Below are 18293 nucleotides of genomic sequence, written 5' to 3'. Positions count from 1 at the left end.
GAGTGACTCCTCTCCTCCTTGTGAAATAAAGCTCATTTCCCTTCTTGACTTCCAATTTTTTTGTATGGAAGTGGTAAGAGCCAAGGAAAGGAAAGTCCTTGAGTTCATCAAGGTCTAAACATATGCTTTCAGAAATGAAGCACTAATATAACAGAAGCATATTGTGGGTGTTTTATTAAAGCTAGCCTTAAAATAACCTTCAAAGATTCCACGCTGAACATGTCACAGCCAACACTAATTCTTAAGGGTAGGAAGGAAAAACTACCATTCATTGAGAAGCTACCTATTCTCAATACGCAGGTAACAGTGACTGTGCTAGGAGGTAAATACAACACTTTTGAGCTCAGGATCTCTCTACCTCATGTTATAGACAGAAATAAAGGCTTGGAAAACTTTGCTTTCCTGCCCATTAAACTGACAGTAGAAAAGAGGACTTTCAACCAAACCATGTTTCCAACACCTATGTTCTTCCTCCTATAGCACAAGCCCCATTTCAAAGCTGAGATGCTACAAATAGGGCAGAATATATGAAAATCAGAGAAGGCAATGGCAACCCACTCCAGTAGTCTTGCCTGGAAAATCCCATGGACAGAGGAGCCTGGTAGGCTGCAGTCCATGGGGTTGCTAAGAGTCGGACATGACTGAACAACTTCACTTTCACTTTTCACTTTCATGCATTGGAGAAGGAAATGGCAAGCCACTCCATTGTTCTTGCCTGGAGAATCCCAGGGATGGGGTAGCCTGGTGGGCTGCTGTCTATGGGGTCACACAGAATCAGACACGATTGAAATGACTTAACAGCAGCAGCAACATATGTGAAAATGCCTAAGGGCAAGCAGTGGTCTGTTCTATCTAAAGGAAACAGTCAAGAACAACCACAGCCAAAAAGGAAACAGAATTCTGCTCTCCCAAGTCCAGCAGTCTTACTTTCAGAAGGGAATGGCAGGAATAAAAAAGGAAGTTCACTGTTAAACGTTCCCACCCACGAGTAACTGATCTGAAATGTGCACACCAGACAGGAAAAGTAATTTAGAAAACTATAAAATTAGTGACTAGTGGATAGTATATTTAGTTTAGAAAGAAATGGATTTAATACGGAAACATGCATGGATGCATTTTTTCTTTTGGGTCACCTACATCTCATACAGTCACATCCAGGAACTAGTTGTCTATAAGTTGCTTTTGTCAATATCCAATCTTTATATTCTGGAGGAAAGCTATGTTTCACATTCTAAAACTTTCATACTTAAAAACTTTGAGAACTAGACAAGCTGGCCAGTACTTTTAATAGTCACGATTCACTCCACGTAAATGCATTGTCCATCTTCCAGCAGATACAAAAGCCCTCAGCTGCCCATTTTCTCTTCAAAAGCCCTACCTTTATCAAAGCTGTTGTTAAATTCCTCTGATCACATTATAGAGGAAGCTTCAAGCATCCTTCAAGCATGTTGTTTGCCTTTAATAGCTATCTTTAGCACCTGATGATTGTTTTTAATGAGAACACTATGCCTTAGGCTCCAAGAAAACTGCAGGCAATTGTAGAAGCAGCCAAGTAGAGGCAAAAAGAAGGGTTGAAGGGCACCCACAGGATGGAAGGAAGGGAATAAACAAAGCTATGGATCCATAAATAAAAAGGTTACCTGTAAATAAAGGAACACATTTAGAGAAAGAAGAGAGGATAACTAAATAATTCTGGGTAGAAAAAAATCATGCAGATTTTTCTAAAACTCGGCCTTCTCCTTTACATATTCCCCTGCAGAATGTTATCTTCCCCAGAGCACAGTTTGAAAATCTTAAATCTAGCTAAGCTCTCAAGGGCTCCCCAGCATATGTGATCTCAAGTACGGAGAACAGTCCTTTATATGCCAAACTTATGAAGTTTTGTTACAAACTGAAAGTTCATGACAATGGTATTTTTAGAAAAGTATGCAGATAAAATCTCATGTGAAGTGTTTTGGGAAATTTTTAAGTTGGTCCCTTGCCTTATCACTTCTACTGGGGTGGTTCCTCAAAGAACCACAACACTTAAAACATATTTATATAATCAAGGGAATATAACAAAGATCCAGGAATTTTTTGTTTGTTTGTTTTTTACAAAACACCCTTCACAAGCCACAGAAGCTAAAGTCAGATTCTCCACTGAGTCCTAGGGCTACCTGTGACCCCAAATTTTAAAACTGCTTTTGGCTGCACAGAAGATACTTAGTGTGTGCCAATCTTACAAACCAGTTACCTTCTCACTTCCATTCACAAAATTTGCACCCAGGCAAAAGATCAATGAGAAAACTGAAAGGAAGCCTATACATACTATGCATTTCCCCCAGATGAAGGCCCAAAGTCTTCATCAGCAATATAACGTTCTCAGGACAATTCTCAGTTATTTCCAGACTAAGAGCTCCAGACCCTGACTGATGCAAATTCATACCTGACAGTTCCACGTGGATGTCCACCAGTCCTTCAAATTCAACATGATCAAAACTGACCCACTGTCTTTTCACCAAAATCCCTCCTTTCCTTGTGTCTGTCATAGATACTGATCTCACCATCTACTTGGCTTCCTAATCTAGAAAATCCAGCAAATTACTCCTTCCTCATTAAGCCTATTCAACTCTGCCTCCAAAGTCTTCCTCTTTTCTGCCCTCTTCCTTGTCCACATCCTTAGCCTGTGCCCTCATTCCCTCTTACCTGGACAATTACAACAGCCGTGAAACCAAGTAAGTGCCCTAAACTTCTTCCTGCATCCTGCTATCCATCCTCACAGCAGCACAAAGACATCTCTCAAACACAAATCTGATTTCACTCCTTCCCTACATCTAAGCCTCAACAGATTCCCATTTTTTTCAGGGTGAAGACCAATTCTTGGGCAAAGCTGTAAGAGTCCTTTACAAGCTGGTATCAGTCTGCATGTCTGGTCTCTTTCCCCAAAGCTTTGACACTGCATGCCTTATGCTTCACTATACAAAACTTGACATTCCTGTAGTGTGTCTGTGTTACAGCATATGCTGTGATATCTGTGTAAATGGCCTCCCCTTTGCTCTTTAGATGGCAAATACCTGCCTATCTTTCAAAATCTGGCTCCTGCATCACTTTCTCTGAAAGATCGTCCCTCCTTCCTGCAGGCTGCTAGTTGCTTCTTTTTCAGTACCAATATCAACGCCCTCTATTTGCCTCTTGTGGATTGAATTGGGTTCCCCCAAGATATATGTTTAAGTCCTAATCCTTAATACTTGTAACTTTATTTGGAGCTAGGGTCTTTATAGATGTAATCAAGAGGAGCTGAGGTCATACTGGATTAAGGTGAGCCCTCATCCTTCTAAGTGTCCTTTTGAAAAAAGGAACACCTTCATGGATCACTGCCTTTTGATGGAGAAGGGGCTTGGGTAACTCAATGAAGTTATGAACTATGCCATGTATGGCCACCCAAAAAGGGTCATGGTGGAGACTTCTGATAAAATATGGTCCTTTGGAGGGGAGAACTGAAAACCATTCCAGTATTTCTTGCTGCGAGAACCCCATGAACAGTATAAAAAGGTAGAAAGATATGACAGTAGAAGATGAGAACCCAGGTCAAAAGGAGTCTAACATGCTAATAGGGAAGAGTGGAGGGCAATTATTAATAGCTCCAGAAAGAATGAAGCAGCCGGGCCAAAGCAGAAATGATGCTCAGTTGTGGATATGTCTGGTGCTGAAAGTAAAATCTGATGCTGTGAAGAACAGTCTTATATAAGAATCTGGAATGTGAGGTCTGTGAATCAAGGTGAACCAGACATGGTCAGGCAAGATGGCAAGAGTAAACATTGACATCTTAGGAATCAGTGAACGAAATGGACGGGAATGGATGAATTTAGTTCAGGTGACCATTATATCTACTACTATGGGCAAGAATCTCATAGAAAAAAATGGAGTAGCCCTTATAATCAACAGAAGAGTCTGAAATGCAATCAGTTCAGTTCAGTCACTCAGTCGTGTCCGACACTTTGCGACCCCATGAATCGCAGCACGCCAGGCCTCCCTGTTCATCACCATCTCCCGGAGTTCACTCAGACTCACGTCCATCGAGTCAGTGATGCCATCCAGCCACCTCATCCTCTGTCGTCCCCTTCTCCTCCTGCCCCCAATCCCTCCCAGCATCAAAGTCTTTTCCAATGAGTCAACTCTTCGCATGAGGTGGCCAAAGTACTGGAGTTTCAGTTTTAGCATCATTCCTTCCAAAGAAATCCCAGGGCTGATCTTCAGAATGGACTGGTTGGTTCTCCTTGCAGTCCAAGGGACTCTCAAGAGTCTTCTCCAACACCACAGTTCAAATGCATCAATTCTTTGGTGCTCAGCCTTCTTCACAGTCCAACTCTCACATCCATACATGACCATAGGAAAAACCATAGCCTTGACTAAATGGACCTTTTTTGGCAAAGTAATGTCTCTGCTTTTGAATATACTATCTAGGTTGGTCATAACTTTTCTTCCAAGGAGTAAGCGTCTTTTAATTTCATGGCTGCAGTCACCATCTGCAGTGATTTTGGAGCCCCCCAAAATAAAGTCTGACACTGGTTCCACTGTTTCCCATCTATTTCCCATGAAGCAATGGGACCAGATGCCATGATCTTCATTTTCTGAATGTTGAGCTTTAAGCCAACTTTTTCACTCTCCTCTTTCACTTTCATCAAGAGGCTTTTAGCTCCTCTTCACTTTCAGCCATAAGGGTGGTGTCATCTGCATATCTGAGGTTATTGATATTTCTACTGGCAATCTTGATTCCAGCTTGTGTTTCTTCCAGCCCAGCGTTTCTGATGATGTACTCTGCATATAACTTAAATAAGCAGGGTGACAATATACAGCCTTGATGTACGGCTTTTCCTATTTGAAACCAGTCTGTTATTCCATGTCCAGTTCTAACTGTTGCTTCCTGACCTGCATACAGATTTCTCAAGAAGCAGGTCAGGTGGTCTGTATTCCCATCTCTTTCAGAATTTTCCACAGTTTATTGTGATCACACAGTCAAAGGCTTTGGCATAGTCAGTAAAGTAGAAATAGATTTTCTGGAACTCTCTTGCTTTTTCCATGATCCAGCGGATGTTGGCAATTTGATCTCTGGTTCCTCTGCCTTTTCTAAAACCAGCTTGAACATCTGGAAGTTCATGGTTCACATATTGCTGAAGCCTGGCTTGGAGAATTTTGAGCATTACTTTATTAGCATGTGAGATGAGGGCAATTGTGCGGTAGTTTGAGCATTCTTTGGCATTGCCTTTCTTTGGGATTGGAATGAAAACTGACCTTTTCCAGTCCTGTGGCCACTGCTGAGTTTTCCAAATTTGCTGGCATATTGAGTGCAGCACATTCACAGCATCATCTTTCAGGATTTGAAATATATTATGTATCATAAATATATAATTTATAAATATATACATTTATATAATATAAATATATATGATACATATAATTTATAAATATATAAATATGTGTAATTTTATATATTATAAATATATAATATATTTTATACATTATAATTATTCCTATATAGACAGAAGGTGAGATGGTTAGTGGTATCACCTACTCCTTTGACATAAGTTTGAGTGAACTCCAGGAGTTGGTGGTGGACAGAGAGGCCTGACATGTTGCGATTCATGGGTCATAAAGACTTGGACACTATTGAGCCACTGAACTGAACTTAGTCTTATATATTATTACATTATAATAATATATAATATAATATTATAATAATTAATATATCATAATTATATCGTATATAATTTATATATAATTTTTATGTTATAAATTTCCTGAAAATTATGTTTTTCTGGAATTTAGCAACATGATTTTTTCTAGTGAGGATTCCCTCTCTGTGCTGAAACACTGTTCTCCACAAATGTCCACCATTGATGAATGGAATTTCCTTTTTCCCTTATCCCTTTTAAAATGAGCCTCCCTGGAACAAAATATCCTCTGAAAATTCATCCTTTGACTAATCTGTTCCCTAGGGAATCACGTTGGGGATCAGGATCTCAAAATCTGTTCGTAATAGGTGTGGCTGCTGAAGAGAGTACACCCTTAGTTCATTAGAAATGACTTTTACTGGGACGTTTGCTCAGGAATCTCAACTTATTCATATTAAATTGTTAATATTAGTTTGTGGCCACCTTTGAGATTTCATAGGCTTCAGAGAAAAACAGTGATATGAAGAGGGATGAATCATAAGATGGAGCAGATAGAGATTTTATGTTTGCTTTCAAATGACTTGACAAATGATCATTTAAATGTGCCCTTCTTAACCTAAGTCCTTTCTAATATATCCAGTTCTAGTTCTTTCTATGTATTACTCTCAATGGTGTTCTGTGCACTAAATCAAAACCAAGAAGTGACTCCTTTAAAAGACTTTTAAAGATCATTCTCCCAAGGGGAAAGGGACAGGGAGAGAAAAGGAGGGAGGGGCAAAATATGGGTAGAGAATTAATTTATACATGATTGATTTATAATTATAAAATAAGCTATAAAAACATCTTGTACAACATGGGGAATATAGTCAATATTTTATAACAACTACAAATGGTGTATGTGTTAATTGATCAGTTGTGTCCAGATTTTTGCAACCTCACGGATTGTAGCCCACCAGGCTCCTCTGTCCATGGTATTTTCCAGGCAAGAATACTGGAGTGGGTTGCCATTTCCTTCTCCAATAAATGGAGTATAATCTTTAATTGTGAATCACTATGTTACACACCTGTAACAATATTGTATATCAACTATACATCAGTAAAAACTTTGAAAAATAAAATAAATTCCATAAAATAATAAATATTAGATATAACACTGCACTGAAAACAGTCTCTGTTTATCATGTTCCCCAAACTGAAATATTTAAGGGTTAAATCTATAATTCCTTTTCAAGTATATAAATAAAAAATAAATAAACATAAAATCAAAGAAAAGAAAAGCCCCAAACCAAATTATTTAAAAGCATCCTATGGCAAAGAATAATTGACTTTCAATATATGGAACAATTACATGAAAAAAAAAACAGTTACATGAAAAACTCCAAAAATAGCACTGCTTTCTAAGAAGACTTCCTTGACAACTTGTAGGATCTGTAATTTTGATAAATCACTGGCCTTGACTGAGAATTTTCAGAGTCCCTGTTAGTGAAAAGATGTATGTGCTCAAGGAATTCAACCTCAGGGAAAATTTTGTATAAATATATTGATTCATCTGTCAATACTAATGCCAGCACCAAACTATTTCATTATTATAGCATTATAGGACATTTTATTACAGTATTCTTGATATTTATTTAATTTCTTGATATTTTCATTTATCTTTTCAATGATAGTTAGACCAAATGATGGCTGAGGAGAGACTCCTTTACCAACCTTTTAAAGATTCCTAGAAATAGGAATCTGCATCAGTTTCTCCAAAAAATTTCTACTGGGACTTTACTTGGAATGGCATTCAACTTAGCAGCTTGGGAGAAAGTGATATGTTCAAATAACCTTTTGTTTAATTTAAAAATTATTTTATGTCTTTCACTGAAGTGTTGGTTTATTCACAATTCCTAGTAAAGTTGTTTCTTGGTATTTAATTCCTATTGATTTTTTAGTAGAATCAATTTTAAAATTTTGCACTCTAATTGGTTTTAGTGAATTTGAATAAAAACAATTTTGTAAATTTGTCTTTATTTTTACTTTGCCAACAAAGATCCATCTAGTCAAGGCTATGGTTTTTCCAGGGGTCATGTATAGATGTGAGAGTTGGACTGTGAAGAAGGCTGAGCGCCAAAGAATTGATGCTTTTGAACTGTGGTGTTGGATGTCGGGAGCCACGTTAGGCATTACTAACAAAATGGAGGCACGGCCCCAACCCCTTCTCCTCATCTCACAGGCACGGTCCTGGGATGAAGGAGTTAGGCCTTGTGATTCTGACTTGTTCTTTCCTTTCTTCTGTTGAGTTGGCTGCAAAGAATGTTAAGGTGCTTGAGAGAAGCATGAGAAAGCACAAAGCCTTCTGCAGTTGTGCCCAGAAAATAATCTATAAAATAACCATTGACATTCGTTCAAAGATCTTTACAAAGAATGTCCCAGGATGAGCATGTAGGCCACAGCTTGAGGCTATGGGAAGGATTGTTTTCTGAGACCTGTTTGTGAGGGAAATATTTATGGCAAAAGTAGCTCAAACTTCTGACCTAATGCTTTTGTCAAAGTAGAAAAGAAAACCTGAAGCTTGAAATAAACATGTAGTTCCGTACTGTGAATCAGAGGCTACATCATTGTCCGCCGACACCGCTAACCCCTTCAGGCTGATTCCCTGGCTCCTGCAGCTGGACTCTGGCAAGTGGCGCCCTCAAAGAGGGACATCTGAAGGCCAAGTAGCTTCGTGACTGCAATGCAGAGCAGTTAGGATTGTACCTGTGGGTGGCCGGCACCCCTCTGCAGTTTAGGCAGGGTGAGGAGGGTACAGAAGGAATAAGAATATTCTCTAGGAAAATGGGTCTCTCTGCACCCAAGAATAGACAAATGTTTATTGAAATACTACTTCACATGTAAGCCCATAGAGGTGTTAAAGTAAGCACAGGAAGACCGTCTAAATTTCTAATTTTTGTCCAAGAGCAATGCCCGTGGTTTCCTGAGAAGGTTACTGTAAATCTAGAAACCTGGACTAAGGATGGAGATCAGTTACATTTGTTTTATACTTTGCATGGGCCAGAAAAGGTTCCTGTAGATGCTTTTGCTCTGTGGAGTATGATTAGGGACGTCCTGGACCCTCGGGCATGAGGCTGTTAGACAGCCTATGGAAGAGGCTACAGCAGTGGATGGTGGGTCTCTGCCTTCTGCACAGATCATGTTTTCTGCCATTGACCAAAAAAACGGAGGGAGACTGTACTCTGTCTCCGGAGGAGAGGGAGGACTTGCGGGACGCTGCAGCCAGGAGCCCTAGCAAGGCCCCTCCTCCTCTACGAAAACCTTTAAAAATTTATCCATCACTTTCTTACTTAAGGCGATCGCCGCTGCCTCCGTTTGTACTCCCAGGGCCCAGGAGTTCCCCACTTTGCCCCCAAAGCCTCCCAGAGCATTGCCTGAGGCTGAGGAAGATAAAGAGTATTCTGAAACAAAGCAGCTTTTGAAGCAGATGCATCCACAATATACAGAGGGTGCTCTTTGGAGAAAACCCCCTCAGGGGGGGCCTCACCCAGGCTAGAAGAGAAGCGGAACAACTGGGGGACTTGGAACTCTCTCTGGTCTTTCCGGTAGTCTTTATCAAAACAGAAGGGGGAAGCAAGGAAGAGGGAAAATGGGAACCCGTCCCATATAAGCTACTGAAAGAGATGAAAGAAGCTTGTCATGATTGTGGGCCTGCCTCCCCCTATACACTCACCCTGCTAGATGCCTTGGCTGGAAGGTGGATGACATCATATGATTGGAGAATGGTTGCAAAGGCTTGCCTTCCTGGAGGAGAGTTCCTCCTGTGGTTGGCAGAGTATGATAAGTTGGCTAGACTATAGTCAGCAGAAAACAAAACCTCTAATGATGCACAGCTCAGGACAGTGGGATCTGTGGCATTAAAAGGAGATGGGGAATATGAATTTAACATAGCCCAAGCAAGGTTGTCTGAAGAAGCACTTAATCAGATTATGGCCATAGGTATCTTGCCGTGGAAATCGTTGCCCCCTTCAGATGGAAAGTTATCCACTTTGAGTAATATCAAACAGGGACCTGATGAGAGAGATGAAGACTTTGTGGCCAGATTGAAAACTGCTGTAGAAAAAACTATTAAAAGTACTGAGCCAGCAAAGATAGTTCTTAAACAATTGGCTTATGAGAATGCCAATTCTACCTGTCAGGCATTGCTTAGACCTGTTAGAAGTAAAGGAAGTCTTTGGACTTACATACAGACCTGCCAGGAAGTAGGAACTTCCTTTATGCAGGGGGTTGCCTTAGCCGCAGCCTTGAGGGGAGAAACTGCTGCCCAAGTTATTCAGGGAATGAGAAAAAAGATTAACCCTAATGGAAACGATTCTACAAATAAAAAGTGTTTCTCTTGGGGCCAAATGGGGCATTTTTGCCTGCAATGTCCTGCCAAGCAGGGACAACAAGCCGGTGCCAATACAGACTAAAACCAACCTTCCAAAGACACCTTGCCCCTGATGCCAGAAGGGGTATCATTGGGCAAAAGACTGTAGATCTAAATTCCATAAGGATGGGACTGTGCTCACCCCCCAAGTACAAGGAAGTAATTTTTCCCAGTTTCAGGGAAATGGGCAGCAGGGGCAGCCCTGGCCCCAGACAACAATAGGGGCAGTTGTGATGAATCCCTTTATTCCCTTTGTTCCATCTCAAAACTCCTCAGAGCAACCCCAGGTAGCACAGGACTGGACCTCAGTTCCACCACTGTAACAATATTAACCCCTGATGTATTGGTTACTCCAATTCCAACAAGAGAGGCTGGCCTCCTGCCTGAGGGCATTGTAGGACTTGTGCTAGGGTATAGCTCACTTTCCCTTCAAGGAATTTCTGTGGTGCCTGGTGTAGTAGATTCTGATTATACCGGGGAAATTAAAGTTTTGATCTCGCAGCCTGCCAAAACTGTGCAAATTAATAAAGGTCAAAGAATAGCACAGCTTTTGCTTTTACCTTATTATCAGACAGGAAAAACCTTGACTTCTCAAGCTAGGGGCCCCAGAGGATTTGGATCTAGTGATCTAGCCTTTTGGGTGCAGGAAACTACAGCTTCAAGGCTTTTGAAAGATTTTTAATTCAAGGAAATAGAATGTCAAGACTGTTGGATACTGGAGCAGATGTCTCTTGCATTGCTGGAAAAGATTGGCCCTCATCCTGGCTGACACATTTGACCAATGTTGTCTTGGTGGGAATAGGGTCAGTGCCCTCGGTTGCTAGAGCTCACAAATTTTGACGTCAGATGAGAAGGGGGCACAAGGTACCTTTTGTCCATATGTGATTCCTTCACTACCTTTTTCTTTATGGGGAGAGAGATATTATCTCAGATGAGAATGCTTTTATACAGCCCAGATGAAAAGTTTACTAACCAAATGCTGCAAATGAGGTATAATCCTGACAAGGAGCTTGGTAAAGATCAGCAGAGAGTTGTTTCTCCATTAGAAATCGTTCCTAACAAGAATAGAGAAGGTCTAGGATATTCAAATTAAGGCAGGGAGAATTTAAGTATTTCTCTCCACATCATGTTCTACACCATTCTTTGTAATTAATCATTTAATCATGGACACACAGGAGCAGACTGCAATGATGAGACACTGGATTCCTGAAGGGGCTACGACTCGGCCCCTGGTCAACTGGAAGGACCTCCTTACCGGAGAGTGGAAAGGGCCAGATGTGCTGTTAACTGGCAGGAGAGGGTATGCTTGTGTCTTTCCACAGGATTCCACTTCTCCTGTTTGGATTCCTGACAGGCTGATTCAACATGTCCAGTTCCATGAGATCTCCAAGATCACATGAGGATCTTGGTCCTGAGGTCACTGAGATCCCTGGAGTCCTGGAGTCCGGGACCAAGGGAAGATGGGGAGATCAGAAGCTCGTCGAGTCCGGACCTGAAGGAGCCAAGGAGAAGCCGAAGGGCAAGTGACCCTTCACCTGAGGCTTCACCACTAGTACATCGCTTCAGGCACCTGGCGCTTCAGGAGAGACATGTTGATCGAGTCCAACCATATTCTGTTCCATCTCGTTGCCACCATCGTACTCAAGCAGCCACCTCCAGCATGGTGCCATCTTGGGGCCAGCTGAAACGTCTCCCTCAGCAGGCTGAAGATTTAATAGAAAGGGGGAGGCATGAGGCCACTCCTAGGGTAATGTTTGTGGCTATGCTTGCTGTGTTGGCTTGTCGGCGGAGGCCCTCCAACACAGAAAAACTTCATTGTGCCTATTTGCCTAATCCACCTTCTTTCCAGCCTGTTGATTGGATGAATGAGCCCATTTGTGTTTTTGTTAAGGATACTCATCTTTTGGGTGGGGCTTCCATCTATCCTAATAATGCTAAAACAGTGGTCAGCACTCTCTTCAATTTTTCAGGCGTGTCCGTTTATCCACCTATTTGCTTTGCCATACCTTCATCCTTACAAGAATCAGCTCCGGTTTTGAATGGATGTGTTAGCACTTCCTTGAAAGGCATGCTTACTGATTCTCCGAGAAGCAATGGCAAGAGAGACTTTTGGTCCTCACAGCTGCTGATGCCGGGGCTGCAAGAAAAACTATACAATGCCATAAAACAGGCAGCCCCTCATTTAAAGGACTTTCCGAGCTGTTCACTCTCCCCTCCGGATTCTGATGAACAAGGACTACAGGCCTGGGGAATCATGAGCAGAATTTCTGGCTTTCCTCACTGGAAAAAAATGCATGTACGCCATAAAGGTATCTATTCCCGTTGTTGCCACCAGACATTTTCTGACCGAATGGGGGTGCCCCTATCTTTCGGATCAATGATTGTACTTGATTTTTGAAGAACCTTATAGATCCATATGGAATGATTCATTCATCCCTTATTCTTTAGCAATTACTAGATGGCACGTTAAGGGATGAGTTCCTCCTTTAGTGAGTTTCAATGGAACGGGTCCCATGCAGCCGGAGTTATGGAGAGCATTGGCTGCTATAGCACCTGTGACTTAACACAGACCTTTAAATGAACAAAGGTATATTGTTCGGGCCTGCATACATTCTCCCTATGCCTTTTTGTTGGCCAAAAATCAGAGTGATTTGGGAGTTTTTGAAGGAGAAACTGTTTATAATGTCGAACGTGTGTATTATTTTATATCAAATTGTGTTGATGGGAGTGATTATAGTAATTATAAGGCTGTGATGATTGTAAAGCAACCACCATATTTGATGGTTCCTGTAGAATTAGAGGGACAATGGTTTGATGATTATGCATTGAAAGTTTTGTATGAATTTAATGGCTTAATTTCTCGACCTAAGATATTCATTGCAGCTCTGATTGTGGGAATAACTGCCTTGATTGCCATAATTGCTTCAGTTACAGTTTCTGCTCTTGCCCTGTCAAAAGAAGTGCATACTGCCTTGTTTGTCGATCAGCTGTCCAAAAAATATCTCTGTAGCTCTTACTACACAGGAACTTCTAGATAGGAAAATAGAAAATAAGATCAATGCTTTAGAAGAAGCAGTCCTGCTTATAGGGCAAGAAATTATTAATTTAAAAATTAAGTTATCTTAAAGGTGCCATGCTGAATTTAAATGGATGTGTGTTACCCCTCTACAAGGGAATGATTCTGTACATTCTTGGGAACACATTAGGAATCATATTTTAGGTGTCTGGAATCATTCAGATTTTAGTATTGATATTTTTAAGTTACATCAGGATATTCAGAGTATGAAACAGGCGGAGTCTGACTTTTCCTCTCAATGGCTTTCTAATTCCCTCTTTAAAAATCTGGAGGGGTATCTTTCCCATGGATCCTTTTTTACAATAATGATTAATGCAGCCATGTGCTTATGCCTGTTGGTTCTGATTTGTGTATTAGCCCCGTGCCTTTTCAGAATACTCAACAGAAGTGTTTCTGCTTTATCTACTGAGTTTCATACTTAATGCTCTAAAAAATAAGAAAGGGGGAGATGTCGGGAGCCACGTTAGGCATTACTGACAAAATGGAGGCATGGCCCCAACCTCCTCTCCTCATCTCACAGGCACGGTCCTGGGATGAAGGAGTTAGGCCTCATGATTCTGACTTGTTCTTTCCTTTCTTCTGTTGAGTTGGCTGCAAAGAATGTTAAGGTGCTTGAGAGAAGCATGAGAAAGCACAAAGCCTTCTGCAGTTGTGCCCAGAAAATAATCTATAAAATAACCATTGACATTTGTTCAAAGATCTTTACAAAGAATGTCCCAGGATGAGCACGTAGGGCACAGCTTGAGGCTATGGGAAGGATTGTTTTCTGAGACCTGTTTGTGAAGGAAATATTTATGGCAAAAGTAGTTTGCTGAGCTTAGGGTTTAGAAATCATTAAAAATAGCTAGAAGTCTTTTCAGGATATAGTGATCTTAAGATGCTACAGGCAAACAGGATTTAGAAAGATAAATAAACAGAGGAATGTGGTATGAGTTACAATGTAATCACAAGTTAAGTATAGGACACATAAGAGAAAGTAGATAATAGATAGTAAGGCCGATTCTGAGAGAACCGCTGAAGCAGGAACTCTGTTTGAAGGACAACAATGATTTCTGGAGACAATAAATCTGGGTGGGGAAAACTAAAAATGTCAAACCTCTGACCTAGTGCTTTTGTCAAAGTATAAAAGAAAACCTGAAGCTTGAAATAAACATGTAGTTCTGTACTGTGAGTCAAAAGCTACATCATTGTCCGCCAACACTGCTCACCCCTTCAGGCCGATTCCCTGGCTGCTGGAGCTGGACTCTGGCAGTTGGAGAGGACTCTTGAGAGTCCCTTGGACTGCAAGGAGATCCAACCAGTCCATCCTGAAGGAAATCAGTCCTGGGTGTTCACTGGAAGGACTGATGCTAAAGCTGAAACTCCAACACTTTGGCCACCTCATGCAAAGAATTGACTCATTGGAAAAGACCCTGATGCTGGGAGGGATTGGGGGCAGGAGGAGAAGGGGACAACAGAGGATGAGATGGCTGGATGGCATCACCAACTTGATGCAAATGAGTTTGTGTGAACTCCAGGAGTTGGTGATGGACAGGGAGGCCTGTCAGTGCTGCGGTCCATGGGGTCGCAAAGAGTCAGACATGACTGAGAGACTGAACTGAACTCCTTTTAACTTTTTGACCTTCTTCACACATTTCTTCTACCCTCCAACCCAGACCTCTGGAAACCCAGACCTCTGTATCTATGACCCTGTTTTGTGTGTGTGTGTGTGTGTGTGTGTATTTTTTTAATATATTTCATTAATAAGAAGAATCATTCATTAAGTATTTGTCTTTCTATGTCTGACTTACTTCACTTAGTGTAATGAATGCTTAAGGTCACTGATGTTATTGCAGATAGCAATATTTCATTCTATTATGGATGAATAATACTCCATTGTGTGTGTGGGGGGGGGGTGGTGGCGAGGGACAGGAATACCACATCTTTTTTATCCTTTCATTAATTGACACTCAGATTTTTTCTACATTTTAGCTGTTGCAAATAATGCTGCAATAACCATGGTGGTATATGTATCTTTTTGAGTTAGTGTTTTTGGTTTTTTTTGGGTAAATATCTAGAAGTGGAATTTCTGGATCATATTGTAGTTTGTGTGTGTGTGTGTGTGTGTGTGTGTGTGTGTGTGTGAAAACTTCATACCATTTTTAATAGTGGCTGTCCCAGTATACAACACCACCAACAATGCACAAAGAGAAGGTCCCTTTTCCTCCATATTGTCACAAAAATGTCATTTCTTGTCTTTTTGGTAATAGCCATTCTAAAAAGTGCATGGGGATGACCCAGAGAGATGTTATGGGGAGGGGAGGTGGGAGGGGGGTTCATGTCTGGGAATGCATGTAAGAATTAAAGATTTTAAAATTAAAAAATACAAAACTAAAATAAATAAATAAATAAAAAGTATGAAACTATATCTTATTGTGGTTTTGATTTGCACTTCCACAATGATTAATAATATTGAGCATCTCTTTTTTTAATTGGGGTATGGTTGCTTGACAATGTTGTTTTAGTGACTCTTAGCCATGTATTATGTTTTCTTTGGGAAAAGTTCTGCTTAGATCTTCTACCCATTTTTAATTGTATTGTTGGAGGTTTTTTTTTAAATTTGCTTCATTTATTTTTACTATTGAGTTGTATGAGTTTTTCATATATTTTAATCCCTTATTAGATACATGATTTGCAAAGATGTTCTCTCATTTAATAGGTTGTCTTCTCATTTTGTTGATCATTTTCTTTTTTGTACAAAAGCCCTTTATAATGATATGATTCTACTTCTTTATTTTTGTGGCTTTTGCTTTTGGTGTCAAATTAAAAAAATCATATCTAAGACCTCTGTCAAAGAGTTTATGGTTTGTATTTTCTTCTAGGAGTTTTATGATTTCAGGTCTTATGTTCAAGTCTTTGATTCATTTCAATATATTTTTAATATAATGGAAGATAGTAGATGAATTCCATTCTTTTGCACACAGCTGTCCAGATTTTCCAACACAATTTAATGAACAGAATATCCTTTCCCACAAGAGACTGAGCCAGACCTGCCTGTCAGTGTTTGCGGGTTTCCTGCAGAGGAGTGGATTGACAGTGGCCTGACACAGGATCAGGGCACTGGCAGCAGCAATACTGGGAGGTGCAGCTTGTTGGCATAAGTTCTCTTGGAGAAAGTCACCATTAGCCCTACCATAGAGCCTGTAGCCCTACCACAGAGACTGAAGACTTCAAGACTGGGCTGACTCAGGCCAAACAACAAGTCAAAGAGGGAGCATAGCCCCACCCATCAGCAGAAAATAGGATTAAAAGTTTACTGAGCATGGCCATGTCCACCAGAGCTAGACCCAGGATTCCCCACAGCCAGACCCTCCCATCAGGAAGCTTGCTTGCACAAGCTTCTTATCCTCACCATAAATGGAAAGATGGAAGAAGCAAGAACTACAATACCATGGCCTCCAAAAAGAAAACTAACCAAAATGATTGCATGAACCACAGCCTTGTGTAACTCAATGAAACTATAAGCCATGCCATGCAGGGCCACCCAAGATGAATGGGTCATGGTGGAGAGTTCTGACAAAATGTGGTCCACTGGAGAAGGGAATGGCAAGCCACTTCAGTAAACTTGCGTTTAAAACCCCATGAACAGTACAAAAAGGCAAAAAGATATGACACCAGAAGATGAGCGCCCCAGGTTGGTAGGTATCCAATATGCTACTGGGGAAGTATGGAGAAATAGCTCCAGAAAGAACAAAGAAATTGAGCCAAAGCAGAAATGAAGCCTAGCTGTGGATGTGTCTGATTGTAAAGGTAAAGTCTGATGTTGTGAAAAACGATATTGCATAGGAACCTAGAAAGTTAGGTCCATGAATCAAGGTAAATTGGATGTGGTCAAACAGGAGATGACAAGAATGAAAATTAACATTAGGAATTTGTGAACTAAAATGAATAGGAATGGGTGAATTTAATTCAAATGACCATTATATATACTACTGTGGGCAAGAGTTCCTTGGAAGAAATGGGATAGCTCTCACAGTTAACAGAAGAGTCCAGAATGAAGCAGAGCAAAGTCTAACAGAGTTTTGTCAAGAGAGTGCACCGGACATAGCAAATACACTCTTCCAGCAACACAAGAGATGACACATGGACCCCAGATTCTCAATACCAACATGAGATTGATTATATTCCTTGCAGATGGATAAGCTCTATACAATCAGCAAAAACAAGACCTGGAGCTGACTGTGGCTCAGATTATAAGCTACTTATTCCAAAATTCAGGCTTAAATTGAAGAAAGCAGGAAAAAACCACTAGGTCATTCAGGTATGACTTAAACCAAATCCCTTATAATTATACAGTAAAAGCGACAAACACATACAAAGGATTAGATCTGATAGTGTACCTGAGTAACTATGGAAGAGGGCTATAACTGTGTACATGAGGTGTTAACTAAAACCATCCCTAAGAAAAAGAAAAATGAATCCCTAAGAAGTCCCTAAGAAAAAGGAAAAGAAGGCAAAATGGTTGTCTGAGGAGGCTTTACAAACAAATGAGGAAAGAAGAGAAGTGAAAGGCAAAATAGAAAGGGAAAGATATACCAACTGAATGCAGAGTTCCAAAGAGTAGCAACGAGAGATAAGAAAGCCTTCTTAGGTGAACAATGCAAAGAAACATAGGGGAAAATAGAATGGGAAAGACTAGAGATCACTTCAAGAAAATTAGTGATTCTATGGGAACACTTCATGCAAACATGGGTACAATAAAGTACAGAAACAGCAAGGACCTAACAGAGGCAGAAGAGATTAAGAAGAAGGGGCAAGAATACACTGAACAACTGTATGAAACAGGCCTTAATGACCTGAAAAAACCAGGATAGTATGATCACTCACCTAGAGCCAGACCTCCTGGAGTGTGAAGTCAAGTGGACCTTAGGAAGCATTACTACAAACAAAGCTTGTGGAGGTGGTGGAATTCCAGCTGAGCTATTTCAAATCTTAAAAGTCGATGCTATTAAAGCACTGTACTCAATATGCCAGTGAATTTGGAAAACTCAGCAATGGCCACAGGTCTGGAAAAGCTCAGTTTTTATTCCAATCCCAAAGAAGGGCAATGACAAAGAATATTCAAATTACTGCACATTTTGAGCTCATTTCACAGGCTAGCAAGGTACTGCTTTAAATGTTC

The 18293-nt window shown here is 40.6% G+C and overlaps 1 protein-coding gene across 4 annotated transcripts in view; it reads left to right on the top strand.

The window, feature by feature from the left end:
- LOC132659993 (endogenous retrovirus group K member 19 Env polyprotein-like) overlaps nt 1–14297 on the top strand; it is a 190877-nt gene extending 176580 nt beyond the window's left edge. For 2 of the 4 annotated variants that reach the window (XM_060417519.1, XM_060417518.1), the window contains exon 2: nt 11411–14297. In XM_060417519.1, coding sequence (XP_060273502.1) covers nt 11453–12454 — 1002 coding nt within the window. In that variant the 5' untranslated portion in view covers nt 11411–11452 and the 3' untranslated portion in view covers nt 12455–14297. Of the gene's footprint in view, nt 1–11231 lie in introns of all 4 variants that reach the window. The other 2 variants (XM_060417517.1, XM_060417516.1) reach the window with 1 other exon arrangement.
- The last annotated feature ends 3996 nt before the right edge of the window (nt 14298–18293 follow it).

The sequence above is a fragment of the Ovis aries genome, chromosome 6 (assembly GCF_016772045.2).
Source record: "Ovis aries strain OAR_USU_Benz2616 breed Rambouillet chromosome 6, ARS-UI_Ramb_v3.0, whole genome shotgun sequence".
Lineage (NCBI taxonomy): Eukaryota > Metazoa > Chordata > Mammalia > Artiodactyla > Bovidae > Ovis > Ovis aries.
The sequence above is the reverse complement of the archived record's forward strand: the minus strand, read 5'-3'. Positions and strand labels throughout refer to the sequence as shown.